The sequence below is a fragment of the Anabrus simplex genome, chromosome 6, assembly GCF_040414725.1.
Source record: "Anabrus simplex isolate iqAnaSimp1 chromosome 6, ASM4041472v1, whole genome shotgun sequence".
NCBI lineage: Eukaryota > Metazoa > Arthropoda > Insecta > Orthoptera > Tettigoniidae > Anabrus > Anabrus simplex.
In genome coordinates, this window is record NC_090270.1 from 257,724,767 (window position 1) to 257,744,985 (window position 20,219).

The 20,219-nt window shown below is 39.8% G+C and overlaps 1 protein-coding gene across 1 annotated transcript in view; it reads right to left on the reverse strand.

The window, feature by feature from the left end:
• LOC136876416 (uncharacterized) overlaps positions 1 to 20,219 on the reverse strand; it is a 574,260-nt gene that overhangs the window by 362,939 nt on the left and 191,102 nt on the right. The window contains exons 10-11 of the mRNA XM_067150371.2: positions 2,655 to 2,766; positions 2,529 to 2,563 (exon numbers count right to left, since the gene is read on the reverse strand). Coding sequence (XP_067006472.2) covers positions 2,529 to 2,563; positions 2,655 to 2,766 — 147 coding nt within the window. The remainder of the gene's footprint in view (positions 1 to 2,528; positions 2,564 to 2,654; positions 2,767 to 20,219) is intronic.

Consider the following 20,219-nt stretch of genomic DNA (forward strand, 5'->3'; position numbering starts at 1 on the left):
GATAGTATGTTACAAAGTAATTTCAACTCGAAATTTATCCGCGTCATAATAGATCGCGTGTTCCGGAACGTGGAGGGGTAGCTTTTCGCACTTACACTCACTTCGGTGGGTCTACAGTGCGCTTCATGATTGCTAAGCTGAATGAAATCGGAATTATTTTGTATTCAACCATTTAAGGAACACCGTAATATCACGCAACAGGCAGTATGCAGAAAAACAGAATCCGCGAACAATGGCGATGCCAACAGTTGGCGAAAAAACGTGGCTCATATAATAAATTCGTAGACACCGAAGAATATTGTCATTGCCGATGAAATTGCATTGCTTTATTTTAATCCGTGCCCAAACGGTCTAATGGTATTAAAGGAGAAAGTGCCAGCCGGCGAATGGTACAAGGGTGGAGGATGGGGGTCATTCCAGTGTGTTGCAATGCACATGGAAGCAAGAAACTTTATCCCCTCGTCATAGGAAAGTTCTATAAGCCACAATGTTTGAGGGGCGTCGGGCACTTTCCATGCCAGTATCAAGCATCTGAAAATGCAAACAGTACAGAAATCCAAAAAATAATGCATTTGCACAGGGGAACCAGCATAATTTATCTTCGTCTTTGAATTGTGTGATTGTTTTTTTTTCTTTTGTTGCGTGAGGTTATGTTTGTCAGTGATTTATCCAAGTGCATTATTTGAACATTGTAAATGCACCTTGTTGGATACGTTTCGGAAATAGTTTTTTCCATGACATTTGAAAGGTTTAAACTGTGAATCGAGGTGATTGTATGTATTAATGGGTCTTAGAATACTTTGTGACGCGGCAAGTGTTTACATTTCTGAAGTACGAGAGAAGTGCCATGGCGGGAAATCGTACAAGGAAATTCATAGGAAAGTTCGATTTTAAGGGCATTGGGTACTTTCTGTGTAAATACAAGGCATCTGAAATGCATACAGTAAAGTAATCCAATGAATAAAGCACTTGCACGTGACAGCCAGCATAGATTTCTCCTCGTCTTTGAATCGTGCTTTTTTTTTTTTCTTTTTTTTCGTGAGGTTATGTTTGCCAGTGAGATATCCAAGTGCATAGTTTGAATACTGTAAATGCACCGTCTTGGATACATTTTGGAAATAGTTATTTTTTTTCATGGCATTTGAAAGGTATAAACTGTGAATCAAGGTTACCTGCATGCAATAACGGGTCTTAGAATATTTTGTAACGTGGTAAGGGTTGGTACTTCTGAATTGTGAATTGGCGGTTAATTCGAAATCACGTAATTCGAAGTACAATTTTTGAGTCCCAATGACTTCAAATTAACGAGGTTTTACTGTATTTGAGATTGCCTATTACTGTTTTCTTCCTAATATAAGACTGGGAATTTCACGTTTTTGTGTTAAAATGATGTAAAAACAGCAGTCGTTCTATTTGTGAATGTTACATTTAAAGCTTTCTATCATTTAGCACTCGTAACAACTTGTACAGCGAATGCGCTTTCCAGCTGAGCTCAAGGTCGCAAAAAATTTTAATTTCAGAAATGTTAATGATATTTTTTCTCTTTCCAATTTGATTGTGATTAGCGACGGGCAGAACTAAATATAATGCATTCGAGAACTTGAAGATCGATACTTACATTCAAAACCATACTCTCGAGTTTAACATAACCTTGAAAAGTCGTTGTAGGCCTAATTTACGTGCTACAAGATTTCCACAAACTGACTACAAACAGTATACTGGTGACCAAATTACAACGGAAGATTTATAAATAAAAATAATAAAAAAAAAAAATATTCTGCCATCATATCTGGCGCTTTTGTATCTAATGTGCTTTATTTTATTGGATTGGAGAATTAAAAACTACTTGTGGTCGATTGTTGGCATTATGGGTATTAGATTTTTCAAAGAGTTTGGCTGATCAAAGTTACTGAACTGAAAGAAGTTTTCAGAGGAAACTGATGAAGTTTCCCCAGTAAAACTGAATGTAAAGTTTCAAGATTTTAAGTCTCCCACCGGTAATTAACGATTGAAGCCGGCCCCGCGGTCTAACTTGCCTGCCTTCCACCCGGAGGGCCCGGGTTCGATTAGCGGCCAGGTCAGCATTTTTACCTTCATATGAGGGTTGGTCCTACGATTACCATACCTTAAATTGAGGAGCTATTGAATGGTGAGATGGTGATCCCAGTCTAGAGCCAGGAATAAGAGCCGTGAGGATTCTTCACAATGACCATGCGTCACCTTGTAATCTGCAGGCCTTCAGACCGAGGGAGGTTGCTTGGTAGGCGGAAGGCCCATTGGGGCTGTAGTTTGGTTTGGTTTAGGGGTCTTTGTAAGATTATAAGAATACACATTTCATTTTTGTGATGTGATTGTTGACGGTTCATTCGTTCCCGGATTTTCCATTTTCCCGTGTTGTACGTTTTCTTTCTGTGGTCCCCCCAGAAACGGAGAATTAAGGTTCCACTTTAATGCACATGGGTTATGCACAAGCCTTCACAGTGTGAAAATGATTTTAGATGAATTGTGTTACATACTAGCAGACTTACCTCATCATCAGACACTCCGGTCCCATCACCAGCACCTGGTAAACAAACATATCACAAATATGTAACATGATTTTTGTTTCTATGTAGTATGAGTTACAGGCATATAAGAAAAGAGGCCATACGTACTGATTACACCTTTCATAGGCTCATCACTCACTCGTTCAATAGCCAAGTTCCAGCCCTTAAAATTGACACTGTCAAAAGTAAGAGCTTCTGTTGCATCCTTTGGTGTCCGGAACTATAAAAAGAGAAAGAAAACTATTAGCATAGAAAAGTATGGAAGTAAACACTAAAAAGTACCATGGAGCGGTAGAAGTTCAAGATTTCATCGTTCTTCGACCTGTAAACTCATGATGAAAGGCTGAATGGTTAACATGGTATTCAGCTACTATCACCCTATGGAATTACCCTGAAACCAGGGTTTAAGCTAGATAAATAAAAATCTGTCATAAAAATGCACAAGTGAAAAATTATATTTGTGGTAATTGCAAAACATTTGTGAAGTATACAAAATCATTTTAAAAAATTTAAAAAAATACTTAAGGTTTGCAGAAACTAAAAATACATAATAAGCTTCTTATAGTCCTATTACTTTCAAGTATGTGATGATGCCGTACTGTGTGCCCCCTATCCCATATAACGCATACAATTAATAGAGTATCACTTTCATACTAAACCAAACATCACTTACATACCATATTTACTTGTGTATTTCCTATCTCCTTGTTATGAACTAATTTTACCACACAACAACAATCCTTTTTCAGAGGGCATTAAAAAAGTCTGCAAGAATACCAGATTAATAATTTAATTGAAGAAAGTTTACAGCCTGGTATATAATAATTCTTTTTTTTTCTCTGTATTACCATCTTTTCAAGGTGTTTCTACTGTACCATAGTCTTCATCCTCGTCACTACTCTCTCCACACTCTCGTGACATAAAGCACATTGGAAATTCCAGTCTTCTTGAAGCTCTTTACTACAATTGCTTCATCAAACAAAGCTGATGCATGCACAATCTACAAGCAAATTACTTCAATAGGAGATCAGAGCATCTCCTCCTAATAATGTTATTGACTTTGTATCTCACTATCTACTTTCACAGTTTAAGGAAACACCGAGGTATTGCAAGAGTTCTGTAATGTGCCCATAAATCTACTGACATGACGCTTATGTATCTGAGCATCTTCAAACACCACGGACTGAGCCAGGATCAAACTTGCCACGTTGGGGTCAGAAGGCCAGCGTCTCAACTGCCTAAGCCATTCAGCCCGGCTTTTCGCCTCGTAGGATGACGACGGTACTGATTCACGGTCTATTCATTTCCGAGTTTAGATCTTATCAAATGCTCCCGAAAGCTGTCCAAAACCAACATTGACTTCTTCCTCAACCGGCCAAATACCGGTATTCCAAACAACTACTCATTTATTCAGACGAGATCCATCCTTTTAATTGGACCCTAACTGTACCCTTTGGGAGAATATATCAATCTCTTTCGTTTACAAATTGTGAAAGCTGGCAACCTGTTACTGTTGGCGGTCACAGCCAACATTAAGAGTGCAAAGTATTTTCTTGGGTCCCACAGTTTTTATTATGAGAAAAGAGCCCCTTTTGATTTGGTGTAGTGTTGCAGGGCATGTCAAAAAAAATACAGGGATATGATCTGTGTTTCCTTGCCCACTACTGGAGATGAACAGTATTACACTCCTGATGAAAAGTATGCATCCTTAGACTACTGAAGTTGTGAATCTAGAAAAACGAAGAACAAATCGAGATGACTTTTATTAGACTATGCACAACAATGAACAAAAGTAACTAAAATTGACTTCACACTAAGACAAGAGTAATAAATACACGTAGGGACTAACACTGACTACCATATTTCATGGACGGGTTCATTTTTTAACGAATACGAATTCATTATCTGAACTACTCCTTCTTTTTCTGCCATTTTTCCCCACACCTGTGGGGTCGTAGGTGTGAACTGTGTTGCACATGTCGATTTGGCCCTGTTTTATGGCCGGATACCGTTCATGATGAAAGGAAAAACTACACGTAAAACAAAAAATGGATAAAATAGTCAGCTAGAATGCTCGGGGAAGGGGGGTGGGGGGGAACATGCGAGGGGATGATGATGATGTTGTTTGTTTATTGGCCCCAAAGGGTATGAGTCAAGACACAATATAATGACAATTAAAATTCCAAACTTCATCCACTGACCAGAATTCAAAACTGAACAAGGGACTGCTTCCAAAGCAAAATCCTAAACTGATGGTGCTTCTTGTATAAAGGGGTCCAAAATTCAGGTCACCGGACCCTCATAATGGTACTAATCACTGGTAAAATACTTTAGTAGCCCAGAAACGAATGCACCTCATGTCGGAAGAAACCGGAACTTTGCGCGCGCATTTCGAAAACTTCTAAGAATTCATATCTAAAGTTTTGCATCATTGTTGGGGACTGAGAAAAAAAATTGTGGTGCATTATTTTCTGGGCCACCCTCGTTGAACCATGGTGTTCCTTGTGTACTGGTACTAATCACAACTAATGTACTACTCACAAGTAATGAACACCTACAAGGGGGCACCCAAAAAAAGTAAAATGCTACATATTTTCAATTCTTTTTACAAAAAAAACCTTATCCCCTTCAAAATACTCTCTATTACAACTAATACATTTGTCCCACCGGTGCTTCCACTGTTCGAAAAAAATTTCAGTCATTTTTAGAAATGACTGACAGCTCCTCCCTCGTTTTCTTCTTCATCTCTTCAATGTTGTCAAATTTGTGTCCTTTTATGCCCCTTTTTATGATGATGTTTGTTGTATAAATGGGCCTAACAGCAAGGTCATCGGCCCCTAATAGTAAGAGGTGAACGGAACGAAAATTAAAACTTCAAAATGTATCCACTGACTAGAATCTAAAACGAATGAGGATGAAAAAAATGATAGTGAAACAAAAACAATCCATGGATCCAATTCACAAAGCCTGAATTACTGGGATGATGCATTATTATCTAAAGGGGTCCACAATTCAGGTCGTCAGCCCTTCATAAAGGTACTAATCACTGGGAAGTAGAACCATGGTGTTCCTCCTATAGTGGTACTAATCACAGGAAATGTAGACCTATCGTATGTTCCACACAATGGCATCGCTCACAGGTAACACAAACCCATAGTGTTTCGCACATATGGGTACTACTCACAAGCAACGCAGAACCATGATGCTCCGCACATAGTGGGACTAATCAGGGGCACCAGTATTCCCGTGATGTCCCTCACAACGTGGAACTAATCAGCGGCAACATATACTCAAGGTGTTGCTAACATCGTGCTATTAATCACAGGCAATGTAGACCCACGGTGTATGACACATTATGGTAATAACCATAGGTAATACAAATGCATGATACTCTTCACATAATGGAACTACTCTCAGGTAACGCACACCCACGGTTTTCGCACATAGTGGTACTTACCACGGGCGCCAGCCAAACCCATGGTTTTTCTCAGTGATAATCACACGTAACGCACACCTTATGACCCTTTTCATGCGTAGAAATTTTTTAAAAAGTCGCACTGAGCCAGGTCAGGCGAGTAAGGTGCCGTTTTTAGCCAGAAACTGTCTAACACAGATGGCTGTGTGTGCAGGTGCGTTGTCATGGCGGAAGAACCAGTCTCCTGTCTGCCACAAATCAGGTCTTTTTTGATGAACACTGTTGAACAATCTTCTTAAAAATTCCAAATAAAAGGTTTGATTGACGATCACTTAAACTTGCCATCATAAAAAACGAAACAGCGCTAGCAAAAACAATCACGGCACATGGACAGAATAAGCCAGGTCGACAACACAGGCGGCACGGAACTGGCAATGCGAAGCGCTATACATGCTTAGCGGCAGAAATGTGTACTACACAAGTTTCACCCACGGCAATGTTATTCCGGTTATTTTTTGGTACCCCTTAGTATGGTGTTCCTCACATAATGGCACCACTCACAAAGTAATGCAGACCCACAGTATTCGTCACACAGTGGTACTTATCACAGGCAATGCCCAGACCTGTGGTGTTCCTCATATAATGGTACTAATCATGGGTACTGTAAACCCACAGTGATCCACCCACGATGATTCTAACCACAGACCCATGGTGTTCCTTACATAGTGGCGGTAATCCCAAGTCAAGTCAACCCATGGTGTTCCTCCCATGATGGTACCATTTTAATTTCGTGTGGCTATTTCTAGCCGAATGCAGCCCTTGTAAGGCAGACCCTCTGGTGAGGGCGGGTGGTATCTGCCAGGGGTGGGTAACTGCGTGTTGTTGTGGTGGAGGATAGTGTTATGTGTGGTGTGCGAGTTGCATGGATGTATGGTACCATTATAAGCTATAAATTTAATTTTTTTCCGTATTGAAGTGCAATTATAAGAAATAAATTGACACACAGGTCCACCTTTTTCAATACACTACAATATATCAAGTAAATAATATTACATCAGTCTTGCGACTAGTTTCAGCCACTTAATGGCCATCTTCTGCCAAAATAAAATTAACCCCTTGAAGGTCACGGCGCAATATATTGCGTGTAGCGGTAAGTGCCGCTGTGGTTACGGCGCAATATATTGCGTGTCGGAATTTGAAGTGATATATCTTCGTAACTGTATGTCTTTGGACAACGATTGAAAAACGGATAGCTCCCTACATCTGTTGGCTATATTTTGAAATCGTTAGGTTATTGTTATCACTACGGGGAGTGCTGGAAATGAAATGTTTTTAAGCGGATGTCTTCAGCTTTAGTGAGTCAATTACAAACAGTTGAACATGGCAGCGCGAAGTCGAGCTGACTTGCTTACAAGCGACGATACAGTTCGTGAAATTCTTATGAATACTGAAAGGGATTGTTCAGTATTTGAAGACAGTGATGAAGACGATGTAGGAGGTACATCTGGAAATAATTCAAGTGGCGAAGACTTAAATGAAAGTGAGGATGAGGTCTTACAGCCACCACAACCAAGCGAACGTAAATAAAGCTCCTAGTAATCACAGAGTTTAGGAAGACGAGACTATAACTAACCAATTCATGCCAACCGCTTTAGCTTCGATGGCAGTAAGTCAGGAATTCAGAATATTTCAGTGTCGAAAACTTCTTCAGAAATTGACATTTTCAAAAATGTCGTCTGCCTCTGTGGTGTAGTGGTTAGTGTGATTAGCTGCCACCCCTAGAGGTCCGGGTTTGATTCCCGGCTCTGCCACGAAATTTGAAAAGTGGTACGAGGGCTTGAACGGGGTCCACTCACCCTCGGGAGGTCAACTGAGTAGAGGTGCGTTCGATTCACACCTCAGCCATCCTGGAAATGTTTTTCCGTGGCTTCCCACTTCTCCTCCAGGCAAATGCGAGATGGTACCTAACTTAAAGCCACGACCGCTTCCTTCCCTCTTCCTTGCCTATCCTTTCCAATCTTTCCATCCCCCACCAAGGCCCCTGTTCAGCATAGCAGATGAGGCCTTCTGGGCGAGGTAGTGATCATTCTCCCCAGTTGTATCCCCCGACCCAATGTCTCACGCTCCAGGACACTGCCCTTGAGGTGGTAGAGGTGGGGTCCCTCGTTGAGTCCGAGGAAAAAACCAACCCTGGAGGGTAAGCATATTAAGTAAACAAGTAAAAAATTGTTTCCTGTACCTTGTTTTGAGGATTTTCACACCAAAAAACATTACTAAAAATTATGTTTCACAGTTTTTGTACTCAAACTAGTTGTTTGATGTCTTGTTAGCATACTATATTAAATTCATTCGTCTCATTAAAATATAATGCCTCTTGAGGGTTGTTTTGCAAACATGTGCAATAACCTAAATTTTGGGGTGTGCAGTGGACTAAGAAACCTGACTCTCAAAGGGTTAAACAGATTACATGATAACTAAAACATATGTATACAAGACAAAGACAATGTTGCAGGAATAATTATAGCATTAAAATACTGTACATATAAAACAAAAACAAATATCATGGCTGTGATCTTCTTGTCATAATGTGTCATCTTTAAGTAGAGTTAGGACCTTAGGCAATGAAGTAAATCTGGAAATGATAGCCAGAATTAGGGTTGAATAAATAAATAAAATTTAAAAAATTAAAAGGAGATGAATATTATTTATGAGACTCACCTCTATATTGAGTGTCAGTGTGTGTTCCATATCAAACATTAGTCATACTGTCTTATTTCACTATAGAGGTGAGTCTCATAAATAATATTTATCTCCTTTTTAATTCCTTTTCTGTTTGTTTATTCATTCCTAATTCTGGCTAACATTTCCAGATTTACTTCATTGCCTGAGGTCCTAAGTCTACTTAAAGACATCACATTATGAAAGGAAGATAACAACCATAATTTTTGTTTTATACGTATTTTAATGTTATAATTATTCCTGCGACATTGTTTTTGTCTTGTATACATATATTTTAGTTATCACATAATCTGTTTTATTTTATTTTAGCTGGCCACTAATTGGCTGAAACTAGTCCCAAGACTGATGTAATATTATTTACTTGATATATTGTATTATCAATTTATTTCTTATGATGGTACTAATCGCAGGTAATCTCACGGTTCAACATCTATCATTCTTTAGTCGCACCTTTTAGTCACCTCTTACAGGCAGGAGATACCGTGGGTGCATTCTTTGTCTGTGTCCCCCACCCACTGTGTACATGAGGGGAAGATATACCCAAGTTAATACAATACAGTATTTCAACTCTTCTGATAAACAATTAATTGACTGGACATTCCCAAATTAAGTTCCATTTCCACTTTACTTTCTATTTTTATTATTAGTTTTAAGTGTAAATCAAAAGCTAAAGGTTTCCCACCTATTCAATACTGTTTGTTGCAACCTTAAAAACGTTACATATATTTGTTGAAACTAGTTTCGGTCTTACCAGAGACCATCATCAGTCAAAATCAAAGTTAAGGCAAGACATGAATATAGATAAAATGAAGCAAGCATGAAATTCAATGTAAGACAAGTAAAGATTTGAAAAACACTCATCACAAATACATGTCCTGTGCAAGTTCTCAGCTTTCCTGAAATTTGAAGACTGCACCTCACAGAGGACCAGGTGAAGTACTAAAATACCAGCACTTGAGGAATCTTCCAGAACTCAGCTCAACTGAAACAAGTGTGAACAGAATAATGTTGAAGGGAAACTGTTGAGATGTTCATTTGTTTCTAATATGGATAATTGGAGAAGCACATAAAATACAAGCACTTGAGGAATCTTCTAGAACTCAGCTCAGCTGAAACAAGTACGATGTTGTTTTTGATTTTGATTGAGGATGGTCTCGGTAAGACCAAAAATAGTTTCAAAAAATATATGTAACTCTTTTAAGGTTACAACAAACAGTATTGAATAGGTGGAAACCTTTAGCTTTTGATTTACACTATATTGCTCTTCAAAACGGATTACTACAAAACTTATTACCTATGATTATTTTTAAGGTTTGTGGTATGGGTTATTGCAGTCATGTCCTAGTTCGTGAACCCTAGCCAACGGCTTGAGTGGCCTAGTAACAGGTCCTGAAAGTAGGGACACCAATTGCTATGTAATGCGAGTAGGCATCCCGGACATTTTTGAGTCATGGCCCTCCTTGTGCTCAGGCGGCTAGGACTATGCAATCCACAAATGGTCTCTAACCGATTAAAAGAGAGATCCTCACTTGGACTGTGTAAGGAAGGGGGCTTATGGAAGAAAGAAAGTAAAACTGGCTGAATCAGCAAAGAGAATGCGTTAAGGTGTGTAAGGAGTTAATGATATTCAGGTAGGGGGAGATTCAAGGAAGAGATAGATTATAAAGTGTACTCGATGGGTGTTAAAAAATAAAGGCAGCGTGGGGTAGGAGCGAATCATGTGGGTAGACTTGGCAGTTAGAGGAATTAGGACGAGAATTATTTTAGTGTACTCATCATGTGATAGTGCAGATGAGGACGACATAGACAAGTTTTATGAAGCATTGAGTGACATCATAGTTCGGGTCAACAGCAAGAATAGGATAGTGCTAATGGGTGATTTAAGTGAGAGAGTTGGAAATCGAACTGAAGGATACGAAAGGGTGACTGGTGTGGGGAAGATATAGGAAGTTAATAGGAATGGGAAGCATTTGCTGGACTTCTGTGCTAGTACAGGATTAGCAGTTACCAATACATTCTTCAAGCATAAGGCTACTCACTGCTACACAAGTGAGGGTAGGGACACCAGATCCATAACAGAATATATCATAACCAAATTTGAATTCTGGAAATCTGTTCAGAATGTGCAGGTATTCCAGGGATTGTTTTGATGATACAGACCACTATCTGATCTATAGTGAACTAAGTATCTCTAGACCTAAGACAAAGAAAGTAAAATCTACCTGCAGACGAATACGGATAAAAAAATCTCCAGGACGAGGAATTTAGAAGTATATGGATATGATTAGTAAAACGTTCCAAAGAGTGGACAGTAAGAAGGTTCAGGATGGGATGCTGTAGTGGAACACCAAGAGAATGTCCAGGAACAATAGTGTGTAAAGATGGAAAAAAGCAAAAATCTTGGTGGAATGAAAAAATGAGAGCAGCTTGTAAACGTACTAAAAAAGGCGAATCAGAAATGGCTCCTAACAAGAACTGATGCAGACACAGACAACAATAAAGAATTTAGAAAGGGAGGTAAAATGGAAATGAATAGTGTTTTGGGTGTGAACTCAAAACAGATCCCAGGGAATATTTTGAAAATCTCATCGTAAAAGGAAATCTTTCTGGGGAAAGGATAGTAAATAAACTCCATTCCCATAAAGCAGCGGGAATAGATGAAATTAGACCTGAAATGGTGAAGTATAGTGGGAAGGCAGGGATGAGATGGCTTCATAGAGTAATAACCCTAGCAATGAGTGTTAGTAAATTACCTTCAGATTGGACAAACACAGTAATTGCACCTTCAAGGGAACAAGAAGGATTGCAACGACTATCGAGGTATCTCATTGATCAGTATACCAGGCAAGGTGTTCACCGGTATTTTGCAAGGGAGGATGCGATCAGTGGTTGAGAGGAAGTTGGATGAAAATCAGTGTCGATTCGGATCAGATTTTCAGTATGCGCCAGGTAACTGAAAAAATGCTACGAGAGGAATAGACAGTTATATTTATGTTTTGTAGACCTAGAGAAAGCATATGACAGAGTACCAAGGGAAAAGATATCTACCTTACTGGAGGGCTATGGGATTAACGGTAGATTATTAAAATCCATCAAAGGCATTTATGTTGATAATTGGGCTTCAGTTAGAATTGACGGCAGAATGAGTTCTTCTTCTACTTGCTATTTGCTTTACGTCGCACCGACACAGATATGTCTTACGGCGACGATGGGATAGGAAAGGTCTAGGAATTGGAAGGAAGTGGCCGTGGCCTTAATTAAAGTACAGCCCCGGCATTTGCCTGGTGTGAAAATGGAGAATGAGTTCTTGGTTCAAGGTAATCACACGGGGTCAGACACCTTTCTTATTCAGTGTTTACATCTACCAACTGTTGAAAGATATTAAGTGGCAGGGAAGAATTCAGTTAGGTGAAAATGTAGTAAGCAGTCTGGCCTATGCTGACGATTTGGTCTTAATGGCAGATTGTGCCAAAAGCCTTTCGAAAATTAAATTGATGTCGGTAGATAAGAAACCCAAGAGAATTGAATTTCAGATTACGGATACAAAGCTGGAATAGGTAGATAATTTCAAGTAATTGGGATGTGTCTTCTCTCCAGATGATAGTATATCAAGTGAGATTGAATCAATATGCGGTAAACCTTATGTAGCGAGCTCACAGTTGCTACCATCAGCAGTATTCTGTAAGAAGGATCTCACCTCCCAGACGAAACTTATCTTTACATCTGTCCGTCTTCAGGACAACTTGACTTACGGGAGTGAAAGCTGGGTGGACTCAGGTTATCTTATTCATAAGGTAGAAGTAACAGATATGAAAGTAGTGAGAATGGCTGCTAGTACAAACAGGTGGGAACAATGGCAGAAGGGTACTCGGAATGAGGAAATAAAGTCTAAGTTAGGAATGAACTTGCTGGATGAAGCTGTGTATATACACTGGTTTTGGTGGTGGGGTCATGTGAGGCGAATGGAGGATAGGTTACCTAGGAGAATAATGGACTCTGTTATGGAGGAAGAGAATTGGAGGGAGGCCAGAACAACAATGGTTAGACACAGTATCTAATGATTTAAAGATAAGAGGTATATAACTAAACGAGGCCACAGAAGTGGTTAGAAATAGAGGACTGTGGTGGCAATTCATAAATACACAGAGGCTTGCATTACAGTCTTTAATGAAGATGTATGTATGATGTTAATTTTTTTTTTTTTAATGGTATTACCGTTAATAAAGTATAATTACTATAGGTATCAGGGCTCTGTTATATCTTATTTCTGATTAAAAATCAGCCATAACTTAATATTATAACCATTTATCAATTCAAACAACACAACACTAGTTTTTATAGTGGCAAGTGATTTGGTTGGTACCAACATAATATTGCCCTCCATTTTTTTTTTTTTTTTTTTTTTTTGAATGAGCTGGTGGTTCATGTTTGTGGGTTACTGTAGTCACTTCCTAGTTCGTGAACCATGGGCAATGCCTGAGTGGCCTAGTAAGTGGTCCTGACAGTCAGGATACCAGTTGCTATGGAATGGGAGTGGGCATCTCGGACATATTCTGAGTCCTGGCCCTCCTTGTGCTCAGGTGGCTAGGACTATACAATTCACCGGTGGTCCATAACCCGTTAGAGGAGAGATCCTCACTTGGACTATGTGCAAGTAGGGTAGAATCCTACTTCATGAATTTACCGAGCTCAGAACATTTTAAGCAAGCCTCGGACCTATGGGAGTAACGGAGTACCACTCCCACTTGACAGGCGAGGGACTCCTTAGAAATAACTTGGTGAATGAGATGGAATTCGATGGGGAGCTATCAATATTAATGGGGCTTATGGAAGAAAGAAAGTAGAACTGGCTGAGTCAGCAAAGAGGATGCATTTGGATGTGCTAGGACTAAGTGATATTCGGGTAAGGGGAGATAATGAGGAAGAGATAGGAGATTATAAAGTGTACTTGATGGGTGTTAGAAAGGGAAGGGCAGAGTCTGGGGTAGGGCTCTTTATCAGGAATACCATTGCACGCAACATAGTTTCTGTTAGGCACGTAAATGAGTGAATTATGTGGGTGGATTTGTCTGTTGGAGGAATTAGGACAAGAATTGTGTCCGTGTATTCACCATGTGAGAGTGCAGATGAGGTTAAAGTTGACAAGTTTTATGAAGCACTGAGCGACATCGTGGTCAGGGTCAATAGCAAGGATAGAATAGGACTAATGGGCGAATCCAATGCAAGAGTTGGGAATAGAACTGAAGGATACGAAAGGGTGATTGGTAAATGTGGGGAAGATATGGAAGCTAATAGGAATGGGAAGCGTTTACTAGACTTCTGTGTTAGTATGGGTTTAGCTGTTACGAATACATTCTTCAAGCATAAGACTATTCACTGCTACACATGGGAGGCTAGGGGTACCAGATCCATAATAGACTATATCTTAACAGACTTCGAATTCAGGAAATCTGTCAGGAATGTACGAGTTTTCCTCAGATTTTTCGATGATACAGACCACTATCTGATCTGTAGTGAACTAAGTATCTCTAGGCCTAGGGTAGAGAAAGTGAAATCTGTCTGTAAACAAATAAGGGTAGAAAATCTCCAGGACGAGGAAATTAGACAGAAGTACTTGCATATGATTAGTGAGAAGTTTCAAACAGTAGGCAGTAAGCAGGTTCAGGATATAGACAGTGAATGGGTGGCATACAGGGATGCTGTAGTAGAAACAGCAAAGGAATGCCTAGGAACAACTGTGTGTAAAGATGGGAAAAGGCAAAGATCTAGGTGGAATGATGAAGTGAGAGAAGCTTGTAAACGTAAAAGGAAGGCTTATCAGAAATGGCTCCAAACAAGGGCGGAGGCCGACAGGGATTTGTACGTAGCTGAAAGAAACAGAGCGAAACAAATAGTTGTTGAATCCAAAAAGAAGTCATGGGAAGATTTTGGTACCAACCTGGAAAGGCTAGGTCAAGCAGCAGGGAAACCTTTCTGGACAATAATAAAGAATATTAGGAAGAGGGGGAAAAAGCAAATGAACAGTGTTTTGAGTAATTCAGGTGAACTCATAATAGATCCCAGGGAATCACTGGAGAGGTGGAGGGAATATTTTGAACATCTTCTCAACGTAAAAGGAAATCTTCCTGGTGGTGTTGCGAACATCCAAGCTCATGGGGAGGAGGAAAATGATGTTGGTGAAGTTATGCTTGAGGAAGTGGAAAGGATGGTAAATAAACTCCATTGTCATAATGCAGCAAGATTAGATGAAATTAGACCTGAAATGGTGAAGTATAGAGGTAAGGCAGGGATGAAATAGCTTCACAGAGTAGTAAAATTAGCATGGAATGTTGGTAAGGTACCTTCAGATCGGACAAAAGCAGTAATTGCACCTATCTATATGCAAGGGAACAGGAAGGATTGCAATAACTATCGAGGTATCTCATTGATTAGTATACCACGCAAAGTACTCACTGGCATCTTGGAAAGGAGGGTGCGATCAGTCGTTGAGAGGAAGTTGGATGAAACCCAGCGTGGTTTCAGACCACAGAGAGGCTGTCAGGATCAGATTTTCAGTATGTGCCAGGTAATTGAAAAATGCTAAGTCAGGAATAGGCAGTTGTGTTTATGTTTCGTAGATCTAGAGAAAGCATATGTAATAAGCAGTCTGGCATATGCTGACGACTTGGTCTTAATGACAGATTGTGCCGAAAGGCTTCAGTCTAATATCTTGGAACTTGAAAATAGGTGCAATGAGTATGGTATGAAAATTAGCCTCTCGAAGACTAAATTGATGTCAGTAGGTAAGAAATTCAACAGAACTGAATGTCAGATTGGTGATACAAAGCTAGAACAGGTCGTTAATTTCAAGTATTTAGGTTGTGTGTTCTCCCAGGATGGCAATATAGTAAGTGAGATTGAATCAAGGTGTCGTAAAGCTAATGCAGTGAGCTCGCAGTTGCGATCAACAGTATTCTGTAAGAAGGATGTCAGTTCCCAGACTAAACTATCTTTGCATTGGTCTGTTTTCAGACCAACCTTGCTTTACGGGAGCGAAAGCTGGGTGGACTCAGGATATCTTATTCATAAGTTAGAAGTAACAGACATGAAAGTAGCAAGAATGATTGCTGGTACAACAGGTGGGAATAATGGCAGGATGGTACTCGGAATGAGAAGATAAAGGCTAATTTAGGAATGAACTCGATGGATGAAGCTTTAGGCATAAACCTGCTTCGGTGGTGGGGTCATGTGAGGCAAATGGAGAAGGATAGGTTACCTAGGAGAATAATGGACTCTGCTAAGGGGGGTAAGAGATGTAGAGGTAGACCAAGACGATGATGGTTAGACTCTGTTTCTAACGACTTAAAGATAAGAGGTATGGAAACTAAATGAGGCCACAACACTAGTTGCAAATCGAGGATTGTGGCGACGTTTAGTAAATTCACAGAGGCTTGCAGACTGAAAGCCGAAAGGCACAGCAGTCTATAATGATAATGTAACGTTGAATGAGCTGACATTATCTGGAAAGTCCAGACTCCAGAAGCTAAGAAAGTACTGTAGCAATACAACACAATGCAGATTGGGTGAAGGAAAGAATAAATACAATTTTTTCTTCTCAAGTTGAATGTGGTTGTGGATTTTTGTACATTTGCACAGAAAATTTGTTGCATTTCTTAGTCAACTAACAAAATAAATGAAACTTTAGCTTAAATCTGGCCTGAATCTTATTTCTTTCATGAGCTGACCATACATGAGAACAGTGGCAGCTGGTGCAGAAAATCAGTTATGTGCTGTAACCCATCACCTCCTCCAAAAGATAAAAACATTTAGAAACATATGCGGTTTTCAAGAGGCTCCACTGTGTTTTCCAAACTGAACAAACACGCAAACCACCCCAACACATACATACATTCCTCATACAAAACTAATTAAACACAGTAACACCTGCAATGACGAAACATTCACGAACTCAGAAACACTTGGTGTGGGCGCGCAAAAACAGAACTTCTCAATGTTACCAAAATCACTGAATTAACACCAGCAACACCGTAATGCAAAATTGCATGTTATGTTGTTATTGTGAAATTTATAAACTAGACATTTTGTAATTAAAGAAAATTGCAATATCATGTCCTAATTTTGGCAATATGAAAAGTACAATGTTTATAGTTCAACGATTTATAAATGTGGCTATGGAATAGGCAAGTCGGGAGTATTAAAATGATCTAGCGGGAACAGTTTACAGCTTCCTCTACAATATTTTGTTTTCCCGTTTTCTTTGAGTGATCCCCCTTAAATACTACCGCTGAGTCAAGAGGGTGCCACCTGCCACATTCTCATTTCGGTCGAAATGCAAGTGTGACTAGTGCTGCCTATGTGGTCGTACGAAGACTCGCTGTGAAGTGATGTCTTAACGGTCTTCGCTGTTGTTTCCACAGCACATCGCAAAAGCTGGGCACACAAGGCAGAGTTCCTGCTTTCTGGCAAAAAGCTTAGAAATTCTCGCTGAGCTGTGATCTGCACAGCACCCAGCGTGGAGCGCACGATTAGTTACCTGATTGCGAGGGGTATTGAATGTTTGCTTACTCTTTGGCTGACGTCTTTTTCAATGCATTGTATTTGATTGCAGATAATATTTTTAAAGTAATTTATTTTTCAAATAGACAATGTGTAGCAGCACTTCAGCACATAAAGTTCGGGCACCCCTGCACGAGAGCCATATAGCTAGTTGTGGTAGTTATATTATTTCTTCATATTCTTACTTTCCTGGCGAATAATGAACCCATGAACCCATATACAGAATTCTCTTGATTATCCCTATCAAGTTATATGCTTTACAGATTAACTGCAGTGGTCTAGTAAAATGTAAAGACAAGATCCAAGTATGTATGTTCAGTCTTCAGCCCTCAACAGCTCTGCCATCAGCTGTCATAGATGGCCTAGGTATCTCTGAAGAGGCATACTAGGGAAATGAGGAGTGATCCAAGTAATAAAACTTATTACACTTGACTCATTACTGGCTGTTATTTTCAGATAATTCATCAATAGAATGAAGACAACCTGACTGGCATCGTTCGCTTAGGACAACAACAACAACAAGTGCAACACAATACTGACCAACAACCTCTTACTTCTTAAATGGATAACATATAGAGTAATGACCTTGAATGTGCTGGACTTGAGTTCAGTTTACTAAGCGAGTGTACAAAATACTATCCAGTACAAAATACTACTAGCCATTGGTTTCTGTCAGTGCCGAGCAATGTACGGAGGGGTGAAGAGTTAATGATATAGCAGAAGCCTGCTTTAAGTTACGGTGTGGGTGGAATAACTAATTTAAAAAAAGAGGCAAAATAAGTTTTGAGAGCAGCTCTTACTCATTACGGGATTTGCCTACGAGTAAAACAATGAGAATGTCTACTTAACCAGAACTGGACAAATAAACAAGAAGAATACATACAAGTATTTGGCATAATATACAACAAAGAGGACCATTATTTCTTTTATTAATATTTGGATTTAAAGGCAAATTTAATGCAACTGCTTGGCCAATGAAATTTAAACTATCACTAGATATTGCAATTAAAGTCATTTAACTCCACAATATTTCATACATACATATACAACAGGGCCTCTCAGACTGCAGGCACCGGCGCACTGCGCAGTGCAAGGTGCAAAAGACGACTTCGCCAGGTTGACCAGAGTGCAGACCACCACTCCATGATTTTGAGCAATAACGCTGTCTCCCTCTTTCCCTACCTCTGTCTCACTCGTTCCACCTGTCTCCCCCTCCCTCACTTGCTCCGCAATGCCCCACACCCGAGCTGAATTGAGCCGAGCTTAGCTGAGTCACCCCGAGACAAAACACTGGTACGAGTCGAACCGATGCACAGAACCTATGCGCCACGGTTTGAACGCGTAAAATTTTGGGCGTTTGAGAGGCCTGATATACACTATAGACTGTTATGCCTTCCAACGTTCAGTCTGCAAGCCTCTGTGAATTAACAAAGTGCCTCCACAATCCTCTATTTGCAGTTAACACTGTGGCTTTGTTTGGTTTCACATCTCTCTTCTTTACCAAATCAGAAACTAAGTTTAAGCATCACCACTTTGGTCTTCCACCACTCCTCTTGCCCTCCACAGCAGAGTACATTATCCTCCTAGGTAACCCATCCTCCTCCATTTGCCTCACATGACCCCACTACCAAAGCTGGTTTGTGCATACAGCTTCATCCTTTATCTTAGCTTTTATCTCCTCATTCCGAGTGCATTCCTGCCATTGTTGCCACCTGTTTGTACCAGCAATCATTCTCGTTGCTCTCATGTCTGTTACTTCTAACTTACGAATATGATATTATGAGTCTACCCAGATTTTACTCCAGTATAGTAAAGTCGACTTGAAAACAGTCAAATACAAAGATAATTTCAAATCAAGAAGATAGTTTCAAATCTGAGAACTCATATTTTTTCTTACAGAATATCATTGAATGCAAGTGTAGATTCATTGCATTAGCATTTCTGCACCTTTGTTCAATTTACGTACTATGCTACTATCCTGGGAGAATACACATCCTAAATACTTGAAATGATCTACTTGTTCCTGTTCCATATTTCCTACCAGACATTCAAACCTCTTAGGTTACTTCCCTTCTGACATCACTTCAATCTTGGAAATGTAATTTTCGTATCATATCCACTGTACATCTTTTCAAGCTTCAAAATACTAGACTGCAAGCTTTCAACACAGTCTGCCATTAAGACCAAATTGCTGGCATATACCAAGGCGCTTACTGCATTTACTACATTACAACAATTCCACCTAACTGAATCCCTCCCTGCTGTTTTATACCTTTTAGTAAACGAGTTATGAAAACTATGAATAACAAAGATGAAAACTACAGCCTTGCCAAATCCCTGCAGATACACCTCACTCCTCATTTTCCTAGTACGCCTCTTCAGTGACACCTAGACCATCTATGACAGCTAATGGTGAAACTGTTGAGAATCCAACCAGCCTTCGGGCTGAATACCCAACATACATACTCTGAACCAAGAGCTTGTTCTACCATCAGTTCTTACTGCAGCCCAACTGTCAACATAAATGTCTTTGATTGCCTGTAACAACCAACGTTAAATCCCATACTCTCTCAGTACAGATAACATCATTTCCCTTGGAGACCTTATTTTCATTTTCAAACTTATCCTACCTAAAATTGGGGTGCAGGGATTATTTGCGTAAATACAGAACCGTATTCAGATTATATTCTACAGTAGAACCTCGATTATACGTTCCCGGAAACTATGTTTTCCCGTATTATCCATTCAAATTACGTGGTCCCGCGAACATCCTAATTAAGTCACGTTGTAAAAATCCCGCATTATCCGTTCCTCGAAGAAACGATTTCCCGTATCAACCGTTCAGAAATTTCAGTCCCAACAACACTAAATCCTCAATCACGCATTTTTCAAGAAACTGTACCTCACGAAAGGACAGCTACTGCATACTTGCGGATCTTGGTCCTAACGTCCAGTCATTGCGG